General features: G+C 43.8%; 1 protein-coding gene across 1 annotated transcript in view; it reads right to left on the bottom strand.

Moving 5' to 3' along the window:
- The window catches only part of HYDIN (HYDIN axonemal central pair apparatus protein), a 205005-nt gene that overhangs the window by 101798 nt on the left and 83575 nt on the right, over positions 1–19632 (bottom strand). The window contains exons 32-38 of the mRNA XM_063437790.1: positions 15298–15425; positions 11685–11876; positions 11373–11522; positions 4812–5051; positions 4579–4726; positions 1764–1922; positions 1433–1594 (exon numbers count right to left, since the gene is read on the bottom strand). Of these exons, the coding sequence (XP_063293860.1) occupies positions 1433–1594; positions 1764–1922; positions 4579–4726; positions 4812–5051; positions 11373–11522; positions 11685–11876; positions 15298–15425 (1179 nt within the window). The remainder of the gene's footprint in view (positions 1–1432; positions 1595–1763; positions 1923–4578; positions 4727–4811; positions 5052–11372; positions 11523–11684; positions 11877–15297; positions 15426–19632) is intronic.

Raw genomic sequence — 19632 nt, 5'->3', positions numbered from 1 at the left:
GGGAGAGACCTCAGAGGAATCGTGTTTGACGTCCTCTAGTCGATATAACTCCTATGGCCTCTGTACCTGATGTTTCTTTGTATACAGATACTGAGCCCATGAATCTAGGGGTGCCCAAATTGTCTGAGGCATAGAATCAATGTAGGAGAAAGGAAAGGCTCTGCTTATATTGTGGCCAGAAGGGGCATCTTAGATTGAAAAAAAAAACTGTCGCACCTAAGGTCGCTCAGGGGCAGGGGCAAATCCACAACCTAATCTCGAGAGGGGCACTGGTAGATTATTTAAAGGAACATTACAGGCACAAAACCCCTACAGCCCTCTGTAGTGGTTATGGTGCCAGACGTGCCATGGTGCCCTCCCAGAGTAAGTAGTCAAACTATTTCAGAATTGTTTGACAAATTACCTGGGGTCTTCTGGTACAGGGCCTGACGTGGTGGATAGGGGCAGTAGTGAGGGGTTAGGAGGTGTAGTATAGTGAAGGCTGCAGTGTGTATGTTTGAGGGATGCAGTGTGTGTGTGTGTGAGGGGTGCAAGGTGTAAGGGGTGAAGTGTGTGGCATTGTGAGGGGTGCAGTGTGTGTGGAGTGTAGTGTGTAATTGTGAGGGGTGCAGTTTTTGTGTGTGATTGTGAGGTGTACATTGTGTGACTGGTGCAGTGTGTGATTGTGAGGGGTGCAGTGTGTGTTATTGTGAGGGGTGCAGTGTGTGTGTGATTGTGAGGCGTAGAGTGTGTGAGGGGTGCAGTGTGTGATTGTTAAGGGTGCAGTGTGTGCTTGTGAGGCGTACAGTGTGTGAGGGGTGCAGTGTGTGATTGTGAGGGGTGCAGTGTGTGTGTGAGATTGTGAGTGGTATAGTGTGAGAGACTTTGTAGGCTAGGATTGGGGCTGAGTGTTGCAGGGTCTGGGGAGCATATTTAAATTTTTTTTTAAAATATTTAATTTGAATATATATATACATATATAAAGTGTTCCCCCTCCCTGTTTCTTACTTGCTTCCAGGGAGGGGCAGCATATTCCCTGGTGATCCGGTGGCGCTCTAGGGGGTCTTAGCCTTCACCTCTGCGGCTCCGCCAGGTGAAGGCACTTCCCGCGAGTCCCACCCCCTCGTGGAATCGAGTGTTGCCATGGTAACCACGCCAACGTTCTGAAACACCGGGACTCGGCGGCAGCATAAATGAGAAGGCTGAGAGCATCCTGCCTCCCTTTCTGTTGCACAGCTCTGCAAAGACCCAGTAAAGAGGAATTTGATCTCCCTCACCGGGTCTGTGTGTATGTAAGGGGCCAGAGCATGCTGGGCCCCTTTTAAAGTGAAATTGTTTGGAACTGGCTCATCATTAATCCAATCCTGGAAGAGTTTTAGCATTCTGTTCTGCAATAGGCCTCCCTGAGGTGAAATTCAATGATGTTTCCCCTCAATGCTCGCATACTACTTACCGGTAAGGGGTGACCCATGCATGATGATGGCAATGCCTCTGCGGTTAGCAGCTGCTCGACCCTCACTGCTGGTGTCAATCCCCATGTATCTGGCAATAGCTTGAGTCACAGGGTTATATTCCAAGTCTCCCACAGCCTTACGAACACTGTCCGGAACCTTTCCTGCAATAAAAGGACACGTTACGCAGCCTTCTTCCTTTACACGTATAATCAGTAATAAACATTTCAACTGCATTACTTCTAAATGTGTGCTGGTTTATAGCACTCATAGGAGACATCTTGCCTCTATTATTAGTTATTTGCCAGCATTAAGAGGTCAGATCCTGCTCACCTGAAAGGGCCTTCTTTTCCAGCTCACTTTCAACAACCTCGAGCTTGCCTTCAGAAGAATGACTCTCACCATCACTAGCTGCTGACAGGGCACGCGGAGGCTCAGGGTTTTGCTTGTTCTTTTCTGGGTCAGAGTAAGGATCTGCTTCAGCTCCAGCACCTGAAAAACAGGGGAGATACAAAACACACTAAAACCGGGTCAGAAATCACTATGGACTCACATAGTGCGGCCTGCAGATTTACTGTAAATTACACCAAACCATGGAACTGTCCACAAACTGCAGACACCGTACGAATGGGGAAGGGTGCCACAGAGAGCCTCATTTTTTGCCAAATGGTCTGACAGAAAGTTGGAGGACAGTGCCTAGTGCTCACAGTACTATGTTAATAGTACAATGACTTGTAGTGGTTATAATGTTTAGAGAGCCCGGTAATTAAACCTGGATCCCAGGAACCAGAACCCAATCCATGTAATTAAACCTGGATCCCTGGAACCAGAACCCAATCCCTGTAATTAAACCTGGATCCCAGGAACCAGAACCCAATCCATGTAATTAAACCTGGATCCCTGGAACCAGAACCCAATCCCTGTAATTAAACCTGGATCCCAGGAACCAGAACCCAATCCATGTAATTAAACCTGGATCCCAGGAACCAGAACCCAATCCATGTAATTAAACCTGGATCCCTGGAACCAGAACCCAATCCATGTAATTAAACCTGGATCCCTGGAACCAGAACCCAATCCATGTAATTAAACCTGGATCCCTGGAACCAGAACCCAATCCCTGTAATTAAACCTGGATCCCAGGAACCAGAACCCAATCCATGTAATTAAACCTGGATCCCTGGAACCAGAACCCAATCCCTGTAATTAAACCTGGATCCCAGGAACCAGAACCCAATACATGTAATTAAACCTGGATCCCTGGAACCAGAACCCAATCCCTGTAATTAAACCTGGATCCCTGGAACCAGAACCCAATCCCTGTAATTAAACCTGAATCCCTGGAACCAGAACCCAATCCCTGTAATTAAACCTGGATCCCTGGAACCAGAACCCAATCCATGTAATTAAACCTGGATCCCTGGAACCAGAACCCAATCCCTGTAATTAAACCTGGATCCCTGGAACCAGAACTCAATCCATGTAATTAAACCTGGATCCCTGGAACCAGAACCCAATCCATGTAATTAAACCTGGATCCCTGGAACCAGAACCCAATCCATGTAATTAAACCTGGATCCCTGGAACCAGTACCCAATCCCTGTAATTAAACCTGAATCCCTGGAACCAGAACCCAATCCCTGTAATTAAACCTGGATCCCTGGAACCAGAACCCAATCCATGTAATTAAACCTGGATCCCTGGAACCAGAACCCAATCCCTGTAATTAAACCTGGATCCCTGGAACCAGAACTCAATCCATGTAATTAAACCTGGATCCCTGGAACCAGAACCCAATCGATGTAATTAAACCTGGATCCCTGGAACCAGAACCCAATCCATGTAATTAAACCTGGATTCCTGGAACCAGTACCCAATCCCTGTAATTAAACCTGGATCCCTGGAACTAGAACCCAATCCATGTAATTAAACCTGGATCCCTGGAACCAGTACCCAATCCCTGTAATTAAACCTGGATCCCTGGAACCAGAACTCAATCCATGTAATTAAACCTGGATCCCTGGAACCAGAACCCAATCGATGTAATTAAACCTGGATCCCTGGAACCAGAACCCAATCCATGTAATTAAACCTGGATCCCTGGAACCAGTACCCAATCCCTGTAATTAAACCTGAATCCCTGGAACCAGAACCCAATCCCTGTAATTAAACCTGGATCCCTGGAACCAGAACCCAATCCATGTAATTAAACCTGGATCCCTGGAACCAGAACCCAATCCCTGTAATTAAACCTGGATCCCTGGAACCAGAACTCAATCCATGTAATTAAACCTGGATCCCTGGAACCAGAACCCAATCGATGTAATTAAACCTGGATCCCTGGAACCAGAACCCAATCCATGTAATTAAACCTGGATTCCTGGAACCAGTACCCAATCCCTGTAATTAAACCTGGATCCCTGGAACTAGAACCCAATCCATGTAATTAAACCTGGATCCCTGGAACCAGACTCTAAACCGGGTAATTAGACTCCAATCCCAGTAATTAAACCCCTATCCAAGGAACAAGAACACAATCCCAGTAAATTAGCCTGGATCCCAGGAACCAGACTCCAATCCGAGTAATCAGAATCCAATCCCAGGAACCAGATCCCAGTAATTAAAATCTTATCAAAGGAACCAGAACCAGATCCGAGTGATTAAACTCTTATCCCAGGAACCCAAACCAGATCCCAGTAATTAAACTCTTATCCCAGGAACCAGAACCAGATCCGAGTGATTAAACTCTTATCCCAGGAACCCAAACCAGATCCCAGTAATTAAACTCTTATCCCAGGAACCAGAACCAGATCCGAGTGATTAAACTCTTATCCCAGGAACCCAAACCAGATCCCAGTAATTAAACTCTTATCCCAGGAACCAGACTCTGATCCGGGGAATTAAACCTGGATCCTAGGAATGCTCTGACCCGGTTAATGAAATCCCGATTCCAGGAACCAGACTCCTATCCATGTAATTAAACTCCTATCCCAGAAACCAGTAATTAAAATCCTATCCCAGGAACCAGACACCAATCCACGTAATTAAGGTTGTATCTGACTAATTAAATACCGATCCCAGGAACCAGCCACTGGCTAGAGTAATGGAAGCTCAGGATGTCAGTATTCCTGGTGGGATGGATTATTACCACTCTTGAGATTCTCTGTCTCTTCTACCAGCAGAGGTCTGTTTTCTTCATAATACTCCAGGATTTCTAAAGGCAACTTTTCTCCTGGCAGCCGAGGTGGTAGTAACAATGTCTTATGTGAATCATAACACGTCAGTGTTCGCAGTATCTGAATTCAAAGAAAAACAAAGCCAGTGAAAAGAACTATAACAAACTGTAATACAAATGTAAAATGTGTCAGTCTATACAGTCACCTTCTCTTCCTCCAGATACTGCTTATCCATCTCCAGAGAGTAAAATTCGATGGGAAAGCTACAGGGGTTCCTCACCAGGATGTCCATGGCATCCCCTGGACTCAATGGAAGGATGGGGCCCATCTCCAGAACAGATGGGGAGAATTCCAACCGAGGCTCCAATCCCTGACCCAGAACATGTAGCAGAACCCGCTGATTGCTCTGTGCCAAGTGCAGCACCAAACGCTGGCTGTATAGCTTCTGAGAGGGCACATGGACACAGATATATTATTAGGAATTGTGTCCAAATAACAGGAAAATCAAAATAGACCAAGTAAAACTACACTAAATTACTTTCTAGAAATGTCTCAAAACCAAAAGTGAAGGACACCCCTATTCACATCATAACATTGTGCTTGAAAAAGACAGAAACTATTAAAACTTAAAGGGACACTGTAGGGAATGAATTGTAGGCACTATAACGAAATGAAACAGTTACCCATTTCCATCAAATCAGACTGATGTTCTCTAACAGCCAGAATAGGTTTGTCAGATCTGCAATGTATTTTAAGAGTAGAATATTAGCCTGCATTGTAAACACTTTATTTCCTTTCTATTGAGTGACATTTCGACCTTGATAGTGGATTATTTTATTAAAAGTTAAGTTTTATTAGTTTCTGTAAAACAGGACAAACATTAAATACATTAAGGTAGGTCTAGGCTTTGTCTATCAGGGTTTTTCCACCACGTCATCCTTAATGATACAGGTTTACAAATGTCTTCCTTCTGATGGATTTTGTATTCCTGAAGTATTGTTTGTAATGTTCCAGCTTTTTGTCCCTTTGTGTTCCACTTCCAGACTTTTTAACCTGGATTCTCACCTCGATTCCTCCCTGGTCAGACTGTATCGTCACCTAGATTCCTACCTGATCCAGACTGTATCGTCACCTAGATTCCTACCTGATCCAGACTGTATCGTCACCTAGATTCCTACCTGATCCAGACTGTATCGTCACCTAGATTCCTACCTGATCCAGACTGTATCGTCACCTAGATTCCTACCTGATCCAGACTGGATTGTCACCTAGATTCCTACCTGATCCAGACTGTATCGTCACCTAGATTCCTACCTGATCCAGACTGGATTGTCACCTAGATTCCTACCTGATTCAGACTGGATCGTCACCTAGATTCCTACCTGATCCAGACTGTATCGTCACCTAGATTCCTTCCTGATCTAGACTGTATCGTCACCTAGATTCCTACCTGATCCAGACTGTATCGTCACCTAGATTCCTACCTGATCTAGACTGTATCGTCACCTAGATTCCTACCTGATCCAGACTGTATCGTCACCTAGATTCCTACCTGATCCAGACTGGATCGTCACCTAGATTCCTACCTGATCTAGACTGTATCGTCACCTAGATTCCTACCTGATCCAGACTGTATCGTCACCTAGATTCCTACCTGATCTAGACTGGATCGTCACCTAGATTCCTTCCTGATTCAGACTGGATCGTCACCTAGATTCCTTCCTTATTCAGACTGGATCGTCACCTAGATTCCTACCTGATCTAGACTGTATCGTCACCTAGATTCCTACCTGATCCAGACTGTATCGTCACCTAGATTCCTACCTGATCTAGACTGGATTGTCACCTAGATTCCTACCTGATCCAGACTGTATCGTCACCTAGATTCCTTCCTGATCTAGACTGTATCGTCACCTAGATTCCTTCCTGATTCAGACTGGATCGTCACCTAGATTCCTTCCTTATTCAGACTGGATCGTCACCTAGATTCCTTCCTTATTCAGACTGGATTTTCACCTAGATTCCTACCAGTTCTAGACTGGATTCTCACCTAGATTCCTTCCCGATCCAGACTGGAATCTCACCTCGATTCCTTACTGATCCAGACTGGATTGTCACCTATATTCCTACCTGATCCAGACTGGATCCTCACCTAGATTCCTTCCCGATTCAAACTGGATTTCCACCTAGATTCCTACATGATCCAGACTGGATTCTAGGTGGGAATCCAATCAGTTTTATTAAAAATTATTAAGGATTATTTAAAAATCCTTATTGTACTTGTATTCAATTATTGCACTAACTCCATTTTAACCTCATATTGTGAATCCTCCATTTTGTCCTCCTAACCTGACTTCTTCATCCCTCCATTTTGTCCTCATAACCTGACTTGTTTATTTTAAAACTACCTTACATGACAGAATTTCCCAGCACATCTAATACAATAGACAAAGACTGTATTTTCTATAAAGACATGATTAACACAGGAATTGCTGACTTTTCCTTAACTTGCAACATAGTATAATTTGAAGGCCATGAGAACACAGTAGTAATGAAATGTTCTATTCATAAGAGACCTTGCACCTGGCCACGAGGCCTGAGATCACCGACCGTGTAAAATGACGCTCAAGACCCCCTTGTCCCCACCCGTGTCCAGAACAATCCCACCTCTTGGTGGGTGGGCACGGGACTAACCACTTAGTTTTTGAGCCAATTAATAATATTGATAGGTGGACACTAATCCCGACACTTAACAATTAATCCAATTAATGATGTTTATTTGCTGATATTCTAATAATCAATGATGACGTGAAATGCCTCTTAAAAGGGCCTGCGCGCCCGCTTTTTAACCACTTGACAATAAATTTTCTCGAAGTTATTTTAACCTGAACCTTGTGTGTCAGACTTAATTACTTCAGCGTATATACGCAATTCAATTTTATTAATCTGGACAGGAACAGATAGACATTTAAACATTTTGGTTTACTGCTAAAAAGTACCATAACAGTGCCACAGGCGGAGGAAGATCCACCAGCAGGGTGTGGTAAACTGAGGAGTCCTCGTTACACATAAATTGCCTGGAGCCAATAGCTTGAAAGGTCGCGATTCACAGTGTAGCTTAGGAAGCGATTGTTGCATTCTGCTACGCATGGACAATTGGTCCATGGTCCGGTACATCAACAGATTTGGTGGTGCTCGCTTCAGAGGTCTTTCAAACTGTACCAATCTTGCTTTCAGAGGAACATTCAGCTACAGGTGAAATTTCTACTGTGGTAACTAATGTCACAGCTAACTGGTTCTCCCAGCATTGACAAGACACCAGCAGTTGGATGCTGGACAGGTGGGTATTCTCTCTTCTAAAGGAACTCTGGAGACGATTCCGTCTGGATCTCTTTGCCTCCAGGCTGAACAGACAGACAGACAACGCATTCTTCAGCTGGCTTCCGGATCTATATTGCGCAGTGGTGGATGCATTCCTTCAACCTTTACTGGAGGTGTATGGGGGTGATTCACAGGATCTGCCTTTTTCAGGTCTTCGGTGATACTTCTCACCCAGTTGTTAAGAAGTCAATGATGGTTTCTGGACCTGCTCAGATTGTCTGTTGCAGATCTGGTTCTGTTCCCATAATTACCTCTTCTGCTTCAGGATCCATCAGGAAATCCTCATCCTCTCATTCTGCAGGACCGGCTCCCCTTGATGACATGGCAGATTTCCAGGGTTCTTAGAACATCAAGAGCCAATCGCAACTTTGTCTCCGTTTTTCTCGGTTGGCATGTCCTATTGTTCTGTGAATCTCTTTTGTCTGGCTATCTTGGCGGCTCATATTCCAATTCAGGGTATTCTGGTCAGTAGGGACCCAATGGTATGTCGTCTGCTTCAGGGATTTAGTTTGTCTCATTGCCAGCAGCTTAAGTATTCTCAGTTCTGTAACTTTGCCAAAGTTTTTGAAAGTGTGGCAAAATAATTTATTCTCTCTCCGACTGTCAGAGCCCTCGACTAGCTCACCTGGGATTACTTCCCTGCTTCTCCCTCTTCGGCTCCTCTTTTTTTAAATTTATTTTTTAAAATTCTTTATTTTTGTTGAAAAAATGGCCGAACCCTGGCCGCCGGCTCAAACCTCCGAGGTCACGGCTGAGGTGGGTGCTTGTTGCTTCCAACGGGACTCAATTCAGTACCAAAAGGCAGCACACACTGGCCGCACAAAACCTGGCTTCCCACTGTGACATCAGAGACTCAGTCGACGTGGTGGCCATCTTGGGTGTGCCACGAGGACTCCGCCTGTGAAGGTGAGTAAGGAATTATTTGCCTCTTTATTAGCTTTTCCAGGTGGGGACTGGTAACTTTTCCTGGGGGGGCGCCCGCTCTCACCTCTTGTCGGACATTATGAAGAACATTTTCGACTTTTGTCTTCCCTGCAATATCTCCCTCCAAGCGGAATATCTCCCAGGGGAAATCAACCTCATGGCAGACTGGTTCTCTCACCACTGTGGGGAAAAGCAGTGACTGGAAGTTGTACCCTCGGGTGTTCGCGGACATCGCGTCAAACTCCGGAATTCTTCAGCTGGTTTCCGGACCCGAAGAGCAAAGCGACGGACGCCTTCTAACAGAACTGGCTGGCCAACGGGGCCTACGTCTTTCCCCCATTTGCAATGATTGCGAGAACCCTCCATCATCTCCCAACTTAATAAGTGACGCTTACACTCATAACGCATTTATGGCAGAGCCAGCCTTGGTTCCTGGATCTGTTGGCTTCCTCTTGCGAGGACCCACAACTTCTGCCATCCTTCCCGACTCTCCTCACGGATCCCAAAGGGAACGGTCACCCCTTATTGCAGGAGGATCGTCTACCCCTGGTTGCTTGGACTATTTCCAGAGTTCTTGGCAGATCATCGGACTATCGCAGGCTGCTAGGGAACTCCTAAGGGATTTCTGAGTTCCAGGGACGAGACGCTACTATCTTTCTGCTTGGGCCTCCTGGTCCGCTTGGTGCGTGGAACGGGACACTGATCCGTTTACAGCACCTGTACCCGCGATTCTGAACTTTCTATCCTCGCTGTTCTCTTCGGGTCATTTTTACCGGTCGGTGAATGTTGTTCCTTCAGCAATCTTAGCGGCTCACATTCCCATTGGCAAGGATCCCCTGGTTTGTTGTTTGCTTAGAGGTATGTGTCTACGCCGCCCTCCGGGTCCCAAGTGTTCCCACCTTTGGGACGTCAGTATTGCCCTTTTTTTTTCTTTTTTGGGATTGGCCTCCCAATGACAGATTGTCACTTTGACAACTTTCGGCCAAATTCACATTCCTGCTTTGTCTGGTTTCTTTCCGGAGGGTATCGGATGTGCGTGCGTTTGACGTGGATGCTTTTTCTATTGCTCCCGAAGGCGTAACCTATCGGATTTCTCGTCGTACTAAATCGGACTCCACGTCTGTTTTTTTACCCTTTTTTCACTGACGATCAGCAATTATGTGTGGTGTCAGCCTTGCGTAGATTCTGCTTCCGGTCAGCTCCTTGTGTTGTACATTAGACCTCATGGTCCCGTGTCGGTTACTACTCTTGCTAGATTGGTCCGTTGGATCTGATCACTTGCGGGGTAGATTCCTTGTTGTCACGTATTCATCCGCTTATAAAAATGTGGTTAATGGCATTTACTGTCCACACAGGAAAAGTTGTGCCGAGCAGCAACCAAATCCACAGAAGGGTTAATGCTGAGCAGCAATTATGCAAATGAGAACCTGGTAACAGTTCTAGAGGATCTAGAGGATGGGTATTTAGGCACAGTTCTCATCCTGCTCAGTGCCCTGTCGTGGTTTCCCTTGTGGTTGTCCGAGAGCGCGTTATTGATTCTGGTTATTTGACTTTGGCATTGTTTTTGACTTCCCTGTATTCTGGCATCCCTGACTCCTGGCTTTTCCTTATCGTTGTGTCTCTTTCTGTATCCCTTGACCTCGGCTATTCCGGACTATTCTTATGTATGTTAGTCCGGCCATTCTAAGGTCCGGTATACGTTACCTATATCAGTCCTCTATACCTATATCAGTCCTCTGTGTTACGCAATTACTACATGCTGGATCATTCTGTAATCCTGACATTACCACATGGCCATAGATCCTGTAGAATTATGTAAGCACATAGCTGCTTGTGAAAGGAAACTGGAGGATAATGATCATCGCATGGATCAATTTGCCCAGGCCTTCAGTACGCTTCTTACCAGAACAGCGCATCTGCAACCTGCGGCCTCACCTCCACCTTGTGTACCTCCAGCTATAGTACACAAGGCACCTAGTATCTCCCTATCTCCTCCCCTGCATTTTGATGGTAATATTCAAGAATGCCGAGGATTTATTAACCAAATGGAGTATCATTTTGAGGCTTCACCGGGATCTTTTCCCACAGACAGAGCTAAAATTGGTTACCTAATGAATCAATTAAAATGTAAAGCTTTAGCTTATCCAATCCATTATGGGATAGTAATAGGAGTGTGGCACACAATTACCAGGAGTTCCTTGCGGAATTCAAACTTCGGCAAAGCTATAAAGTCAGCTATGATCCTTGAATGGGCTTGGATCAAGCCTCTATCGCTAGTTTTTGCAACATTTGCAAGGCCTACCCCATGGCTGTCCAAGTCGAATGACAGCCATGGTAAAAGTAACGCCCTGTTTCTAGCCTCACTGAGTACATTTCCTCCTGCCTTAGTCAAATCTGGAACTCCACGTCACTGACAATGACATGTGACTGGGTTTCACTTTGTCTCTCTGTTCCCATTTACCTCTTCCCGGGGAAGGAATTTAATCTCCACGTTTTTCTTCTGTCCAGGAAGTAGGACATCCGTAGCTGGAATCATCTCAAAGATAGGAGCTTTTGGCTTAACTTCCGGTCTACATTTTTTGCGCAGGTGCATAGGAATGTGCTTGTCTATCTGCAGGAGATTAGATAAAGGAGTTTACAATGATCACTACTAGGTAACATAGAACGATGATCTCACAGCACAGCACAATGATGTCAGAAGTACAACAAGAAAATAGATGGAGAGTGATAACAACACATTCCCTGTAAGCGTTATGCTTCCATGTTTAGATACCTTGACTTCTTGGTCTTCTTTCCTAATGCTCCATTCACAGGGTACAGGAAACTGGTTGTAAAGCTGTATCGATCTGATCTGGCACTGGCCACACTGTACCGGATCAAACTCTACAGTATCACAGGAAACTCTGAGACATGGCATTGTCACCGAGGCCCTGAGTCGTACAGGAAACGTGGGACCCCCTGACACCTAGATAGTGACCAAAGAGTAAGATGTGGTTACTATGAGACTATAGCATGGCCAAGGAAGATAGACAAGGACTGTATTATTATTATTGATATTTATATAGCGCCAAGTCATTCCGCAGCGCTTTACAATATTATGGAAGGAGGAAATGTAACAATAAATGGGACAATTACAAAATTATACAGGAACAATGAGGACTCTGCTCAGACAAATTTACAGTCTAGAGGAGTGGAGTATAAGGACACAATAGAAAGGACATTAAACAAACAAAGTGGAAAACAGAACCGAAGGTTAGAAGATAGAGCCAGAGACAGATTTGTGGCAGTGGCCATACGCATTTCTAAACAGATGAGTTTTGAGGGACTGTTCCAAAGGAAAGGAGCTGCCTGTGAAAAGTCCTGCAAGCGTAAGTTAGCCATAAGGGTGAGGAACGGACAGGAGAAGGTCACGAGTAGAGCGGAGAGACCGAGAGGGAGTGAGAAATGACCAGAGCATGAACAAGCTTCTTGGCAGTATCTTGCGTAAGAAAGGGGCGGATGCAAGCAATGTTTTTAAGGTGGAATCTACAGGTTTTGGCAACAGACTGGATAGAAGGCACAAAGGTAGGGCAGGCATGAAAGATAACACCAAAACAGCGCACTTGCAAGGATAGACTGGTGCAGGTACCATCAACTTGTAGGGGGAGCGGAAGGGGAGGATCAGCATCATGAAGAGGAAAAATAAGAAGCTCCGTTTTAGAGAGATTGAGTTTCAGAGAGCATTGTAGGACAGAAGGGGAGAGATCAGGGGAGGAGAGATATATTTGGATGTCTTCAGCGTGCAGGTGGCAGCAGAGAGGTCAAGAAGAATTAGTATGGAGTAGAGGCCTTTGGATTTAGCTGTGATTAGGTTATTTGTAACCTTAATAAGAGCATGTGACAGATTCCCTGTCCCTGAATCTCTGTTTGATTTAATTCATCTGAACTCAACCGAACAAAATTGAGAAATTAATTCGTGAACTGAACAATTTGCCGAAAGGAACGACCACCCAGTGCAGTAGTGTGCCCCTCATTAACCTGTCTGACCCATTTCACACTTGAGAAAACTACAAAATCAATAACATTCTAAGCCGCAAGTATGTTCGGTTCGAGTCTCTGGAACAACGTTTGGTGAAACCAACCTCCAGAACGAGGGGCACACGACTAGTTTTTCCACGAACTGCTACTTTCGATATTTTGTTGTGTTTTAAGTTCCCGAAATAGACCGACCGCACAGCCTGAATCACCGATCTGGGTGATTTTTGAGTATGCTGCTCACCCACATCGGGGCTATCAGGGGATATACTTTTTGGGGTACTTTTGGGTTGCCTGTAAAACTGTTCTCTTTTCGCCTGGAGATAATGGAGTTAGTTCAGTACTCGACTATATTATCTCACAGGCAGAGGGGAGTGACTGTATGATATGAATGGGAGTGTCATGTATTTTAACAATGTTGAAGGAAAGAAGGTGGCTACAGACCCACCAAATGAGGGCGCTAATCTCTACAGACAAGTGTATAAATTTGGTTATAAAAGTCAAAAATGAATTGTATACAATTTCCAATAAATAAAAATAAATGTAAGATCAATAGCAGTATATGCCAATAAAAAATAATATTAAGCAATACAATTCTAAGACCAGGGAACAAAGTCCGACACCAACCACTCCGCTCACAAGAAAACAGATGTAACATACAGCCCTTGGTCGCGACTCCTAGGGCTGGAATATACTTGCGGCTCACAACACAATTTGATATAACAGCGGTGGTGAAATAACGGTCTCTGGACTGCTGAATCCGATGCCTCTGGCTCAACGCGTTTCGTCCCGCGTTCTTCGGGACTTCCTCAGGAGCTGTGGATGCTTTAGCTTCTTCGCCGTTCTCCCTTCTTATACCTTCCATTTTTTCGAACTTCGCGCTCTAAACTGCCACACCGACACCAACTTCCTTCCAGCTACGGGTACCGTACAGCATCCACAGCTCCTGAGGAAGTCCCGAAGAACGCGGGACGAAACGCGCTGAGCCAGAGGCATCGGATTCAGCAGTCCAGAGGCCGTTATTTCACCACCGCTTTTATATCACATTGTGTTGTGAGCCGCAAGTATATTCCAGCCCTAGGAGTCGCGACCAAGGGCTGTATGTTACATCTGTTTTCTTGTGAGCGGAGTGGTTGGTGTCGGACTTTGTTCCCTGGTCTTAGAATTGCATTGCTTAATATATTTTTTTATTGGCATATACTGCTATTGATCTTACATTTATTTTTATTTATTGGAAATTGTATACAATTCATTTTTTACTTTTATAACCAAATTTATGCACTTGTCTGTAGAGATTAGCGCCCTCATTTGGTAGGTCTGTACCCACCTTCTTTCCTTTTACCCTGTTGTATAGGCAAATTGGGGTGTAAAGATCGGGATAAGGTGGGGTGTGCCTATTGAGTGGCAGCTCTTCTACCTATAGTGTGTATCTATAGGACCTTTTTTCTGGATCTCTCTCTATTTGTATTGGTTTTAACAATGTTGCCATTGGTCTGTGACTTTGTACCACAGTCTTCCATCAGGTCCAGGTGGGAGTACCCCTTGCATGGGGATTGTCATAAAAGGCCAAGTGTGGTCCCATTAAAATCAGTTCACTTACCCATCAACACGTAGCCTCGTCTTGTGATTGTGGGGAACAGCTAGACCTGCTATAACCACTAGCTCTTATAAGAGCTGTACAGCTATAGTGGCTCTATTGCCTCCTCGGGATCGACTTAGGAATACTTCAGCGCTACCCAAACTAGGGGTAAAAGGAAGTCTCTGGCGGTGGATACCACTCCTCTCTCAGGGTGACCGCCACAGAGCCGTCTCTGTAGAGTGGAGGGAGCAGAGGCAATAATGAAGAGGGTCGAGGAGAGTGTTGGAATTGAGGAAACAAGACAAACGAGAAAAGACAAGTCTTTCAAGAAGTATTAGTCCACCGTGATAGCCCAAGGGAGGAGGTAATAGAAAGCTGTTTTGACTTTACTGAGGTCACAAGTGGGTTTATGGGAATGTTGAAATCTCAGAATTATGGATGGAATATTGCTTGAAAACAAATAGAGAAACCAAGCAGCAAAATAGTCAAGCAAGAGAAGAGGGGAACAGGGGGGTGATCAGGAACGGCTATGTTTGCCGAAATGGGTTTGAACAGATGAATTGAGTGAATTTCAAAGGAGGAGAAAGAGAGCGAAGGGGGTGGACAGAGTTTTGACAGAGAAGTAGGGTGAAAGCAGAAATCCTACAGTGTCACCCTTACAGTCAGCCTGTCCTGGTTTGTGGGTAAAGTGAAGACAACCAAAGGATAATGAGGCAGGGGTAGCAGTATCACAGGGAGAGAGCCATGTTTCAGTTAGGGCAAGTAAGTTTAGTAGCATGCTTCTAAATAATACCTGAATGGGCATCACCACTTCCACCTGGCCAAGACTGAGATTGGCACCACGAGGATCGAATTTCACTTGGAAAATTTCTGTCTGGCCGCATGGCAGGTTCTTCACCCGATCTAACTCTGTACTAAATCCTGATGGCACAAGAAATAATAATACTGAATGTGACGAAAGTAACCTCGCCACTGGTTGTTGGAGGGGCCTGCTTGCCAGCCTCCTACCCTGGGACTATGGCCCCTGTGATAACCCATGTTCAAAAGTACTGTTTCTGCCCCTTGGACTTTTAACTGGAACAGATTCAAACATGAAGCGGCGGCCATCTTAAATTGTCTAGCAGTGTTTTGTCGTCAAGTGTATGGAACTGTTTTGGGCATGGGACCATGTGCACGATGGGGCAAAAATAAGACTTCAAGGAAATTCCTGAACACCTGAACCGATCTTGGTGATTTTTGGATATGTTGTTCACCCAGATCGGGGCTATCAGGGTATGTGGTGACTTTTGTGGGGATATGTTTTATTTTGGGGTACTTTTTGGGGTTTGTAAAAAAGATATGTTTTTTTTTGCTTATAGTTAATTGAGTCAGTCCATTGTCTTTGTTAATTAACTCCATTATCTCCCAAGCAGAGGGGAGGGATTTATGTAAATGAAGGGGTGTGTTTAACTTTGTGACTGTACACTATTGGCTGTTGAATGTATTTTCCGGTGCCCCACAAGGTTCACATGGGTGGTAACCTTGTGGGAAAAGTTGCATAAAAAGCCAGCCTGGCACATTAAACTCAAAGACCTACTTTACCCCTTCAAGTCTTGGCTCATGTTTGGGGGATGGGATAACTACACTCTGGGGATTGTTATAATCATTATACTCCCCAGGGTATAATCACTAGATCTTGTAAGAGCTTGTTCCTACTACGTTCTCTGGAGTATTAGAGGTCTGCCCACTGGAAGCTGGATCCTGGTCTGGGGTCCAGGGTGGGTGAAGGACGGCGAGACCCCGACATAGCTGCATCGCTGGAAGTGGGGTCTGTAGTGCTTATGGTGTCTGGTGGAGTGCTTGGAGTCCTCGGCAAGCACTAGGAGCATCGATTGGTGGAGGTACTTGGTCGGAGTGCCAGGCAGTCCGTCACACTGTATTATCAGCAAAAGTATTTGCAACGTTCACCAACGTGTACCTCATTGTTATTCCACAATCCATTTTGATATGGTTAGGTTATGGCAGTATTGTGATATGGTTAGGTCATGGCAGTATTGTGATATGGTTGGGTTATGGCAGTATTGTGATATGTTTAGGTTATGGTAGTATTGTGATATGGTTAGGTTATGGCAGTATTGTGATATGGTTAGGTTATGGCAGTATTGTGATATGGTTGGGTTATGGTTAGGTTATGGCAGTATTGTGATATGGTTAGGTTATGGCAGTATTGTGATATGGTTAGGTTATGGCAGTATTGTGATATGGTAAGGTTATGGCAGTATTGTGATATGGTTAGGTTATGGCAGTATTGTGATATGGTTAGGTTATGGCAGTATTGTGATATGGTTAGGTTATGGCAGTATTGTGATATGGTTAGATTATGACAGTATTGTGATATGGTTAGATTATGGCAGTATTGTGATATGGTTGGGTTATGGCAGTATTGTGATATGGTTAGGTTATGGCAGTATTGTGATATGGTTTGGTTATGGCAGTATTGTAATATGGTTAGGTTATGGCAGTATTGTGATATGGTTAGATTATGGCAGTATTGTGATATAGTTAGATTATGGCAGTATTGTGATATGGTTAGGTTATGGCAGTATTGTGATATGGTAAGGTTATGGCAGTATTGTGATATGGTTAGGTTATGGCAGTATTGTGATATGGTTAGGTTATGGCAGTATTGTGATATGGTTGGGTTATGGCAGTATTGTGATATGGTTAGGTTATGGCAGTATTGTGATATGGTTAGATTATGGCAGTATTGTGATATGGTTAGATTATGGCAGTATTGTGATATGTGAAAAGCATAAAAAACACAAAATATGTAAGGGAAGCAACTTCTAGCAACTTTTATCTTTTATTTTTTCCCTCATAAAAAGGGATGTATACATATGCCTTTACCAACACGTTATATGGTAAATATACAGTTCTGATTTTGTTTTATAATTGTAAGTGCCATCCAGAGAACCGTTTTAATTACTTTTCCCTCCCCCTCTCCGTTTGGTGCACCCGTCTACATATGTTCTGAGTCTTTGCAATGAAAACAGACCAACGATCGCGACCCACTTCCGGGTCTGTGGAACGCATGGTGGAACGCACGTGGCGTACGCGATGACGTCATTCGGCCCAAGACCGCGAAAAACGAAAAGTGAACACCAGCTTAAAGACTTTGAACACTAAATGGGGATGTATAAAAGGACTGCGGGAGGGATATTTTTATTGCTGTTAATATTTGTGATTGCACCTTATCTCACCAAGTCCCTGAGGAAGTCCAGTCCAAGGACGAAACGCGTAGGACGTCTTATGGTGACATGCTGTTTATTTTTTACCTGAATGTAAGTTACTAAAACTTTTTTTACTTAAACTCTGGAAGTGCACTACAATTTCTGTATATATTTTGTCTTCTGAGATATATACATCCATCCGCTGATGAATATGTGAAGAGGGACAACACATTGGATACTGAAGAAAGAGATACCTTTCAAGGCTGTTTTAACTCCATTAATTTGTGAGTGTCCAATTGTGATTACACATTAACACCAGTCCCCACACAGTTATACGCTATGTTTCTTTATTTTGCTTGTGTTTAGCAGATTTTCCCCTATCCTATTTGCAATATATCTATTGAAGACAAGAGGAAGTCTTCGGGGATTCATCCAGGACACTTCACCCAAAATTCAGGGGAAGTCCCGGTTTGCTCTAAATTTATACATTTCTCACTGGGGTTGTGTTTCACATATATTGTTGTTTTTGTTAGTATTGTGATATGGTTAGGTTATGGCAGTATTGTGATATGGTAAGGTTATGGCAGTATTGTGATATGGTTAGGTTATGGCAGTATTGTGATATGGTTAGATTATGGCAGTATTGTGATATGGTTAGGTTATGGCAGTATTGTGATATGGTTAGATTATGGCAGTATTGTGATTTGGTTAGGTTATGGCAGTATTGTGATATGGTTAGGTTATGGCAGTATTGTGATATGGTTAGATTATGGCTGTATTGTGATATGGTTAGATTATGGCAGTATTGTGATATGGTTAGGTTATGGCAGTATTGTGATATGGTTAGGTTATGGCAGTATTGTGATATGGTTAGATTATGGCAGTATTTTGGTATGGTTAGATTATGGCAGTATTGTGATATGGTTAGGTTATGGCAGTATTGTGATATGGTTAGGTTATGGCAGTATTGTGATATGGTTAGGTTATGGCAGTATTGTGATATGGTTAGATTATGGCAGTATTTTGGTATGGTTAGATTATGGCAGTATTGTGATATGGTTAGGTTATGGCAGTATTGTGATATGGTTAGGTTATGGCAGTATTGTGATATGGTTAGATTATGGCAGCATTGTGATATGGTTAGGTTATGGCAGTATTGTGATATGGTTAGATTATGGCAGTATTGTGATATGGTTAGATTATGGCAGTATTGTGATATGGTTAGGTTATGGCAGTATTGTGATATGGTTAGGTTATGGCAGTATTTGATATGGTTAGGTTATGGCAGTATTGTGATATGGTTGGGTTATGGCAGTATTTGATATGGTTAGGTTATGGCAGTATTGTGATATGGTTAGGTTATGGCAGTATTTGATATGGTTAGGTTATGGCAGTATTGTGATATGGTTAGGTTATGGCAGTATTGTGATATGGTTAGGTTATGGCAGTATTTGATATGGTTAGGTTATGGCAGTATTGTGATATGGTTGGGTTATGGCAGTATTGTGATATGGTTAGATTATGGCTGTATTGTGATATGGTTAGGTTATGGCAGTATTTTGGTATGGTTAGGTTATGGCAGTATTGTGATATGGTTAGGTTATGGCAGTATTGTGATATGGTTAGGTTATGGCAGTATTGTGATATGGTTAGATTATGGCAGTATTTTGGTATGGTTAGATTATGGCAGTATTGTGATATGGTTAGGTTATGGCAGTATTGTGATATGGTTAGGTTATGGCAGTATTGTGATATGGTTAGATTATGGCAGCATTGTGATATGGTTAGGTTATGGCAGTATTGTGATATGGTTAGATTATGGCAGTATTGTGATATGGTTAGATTATGGCAGTATTGTGATATGGTTAGGTTATGGCAGTATTGTGATATGGTTAGGTTATGGCAGTATTTGATATGGT

Source organism: Pelobates fuscus, chromosome 12 (assembly GCF_036172605.1).
Source record: "Pelobates fuscus isolate aPelFus1 chromosome 12, aPelFus1.pri, whole genome shotgun sequence".
NCBI classification, from domain to species: domain Eukaryota; kingdom Metazoa; phylum Chordata; class Amphibia; order Anura; family Pelobatidae; genus Pelobates; species Pelobates fuscus.
The sequence above is the reverse complement of the archived record's forward strand: the minus strand, read 5'-3'. Positions and strand labels throughout refer to the sequence as shown.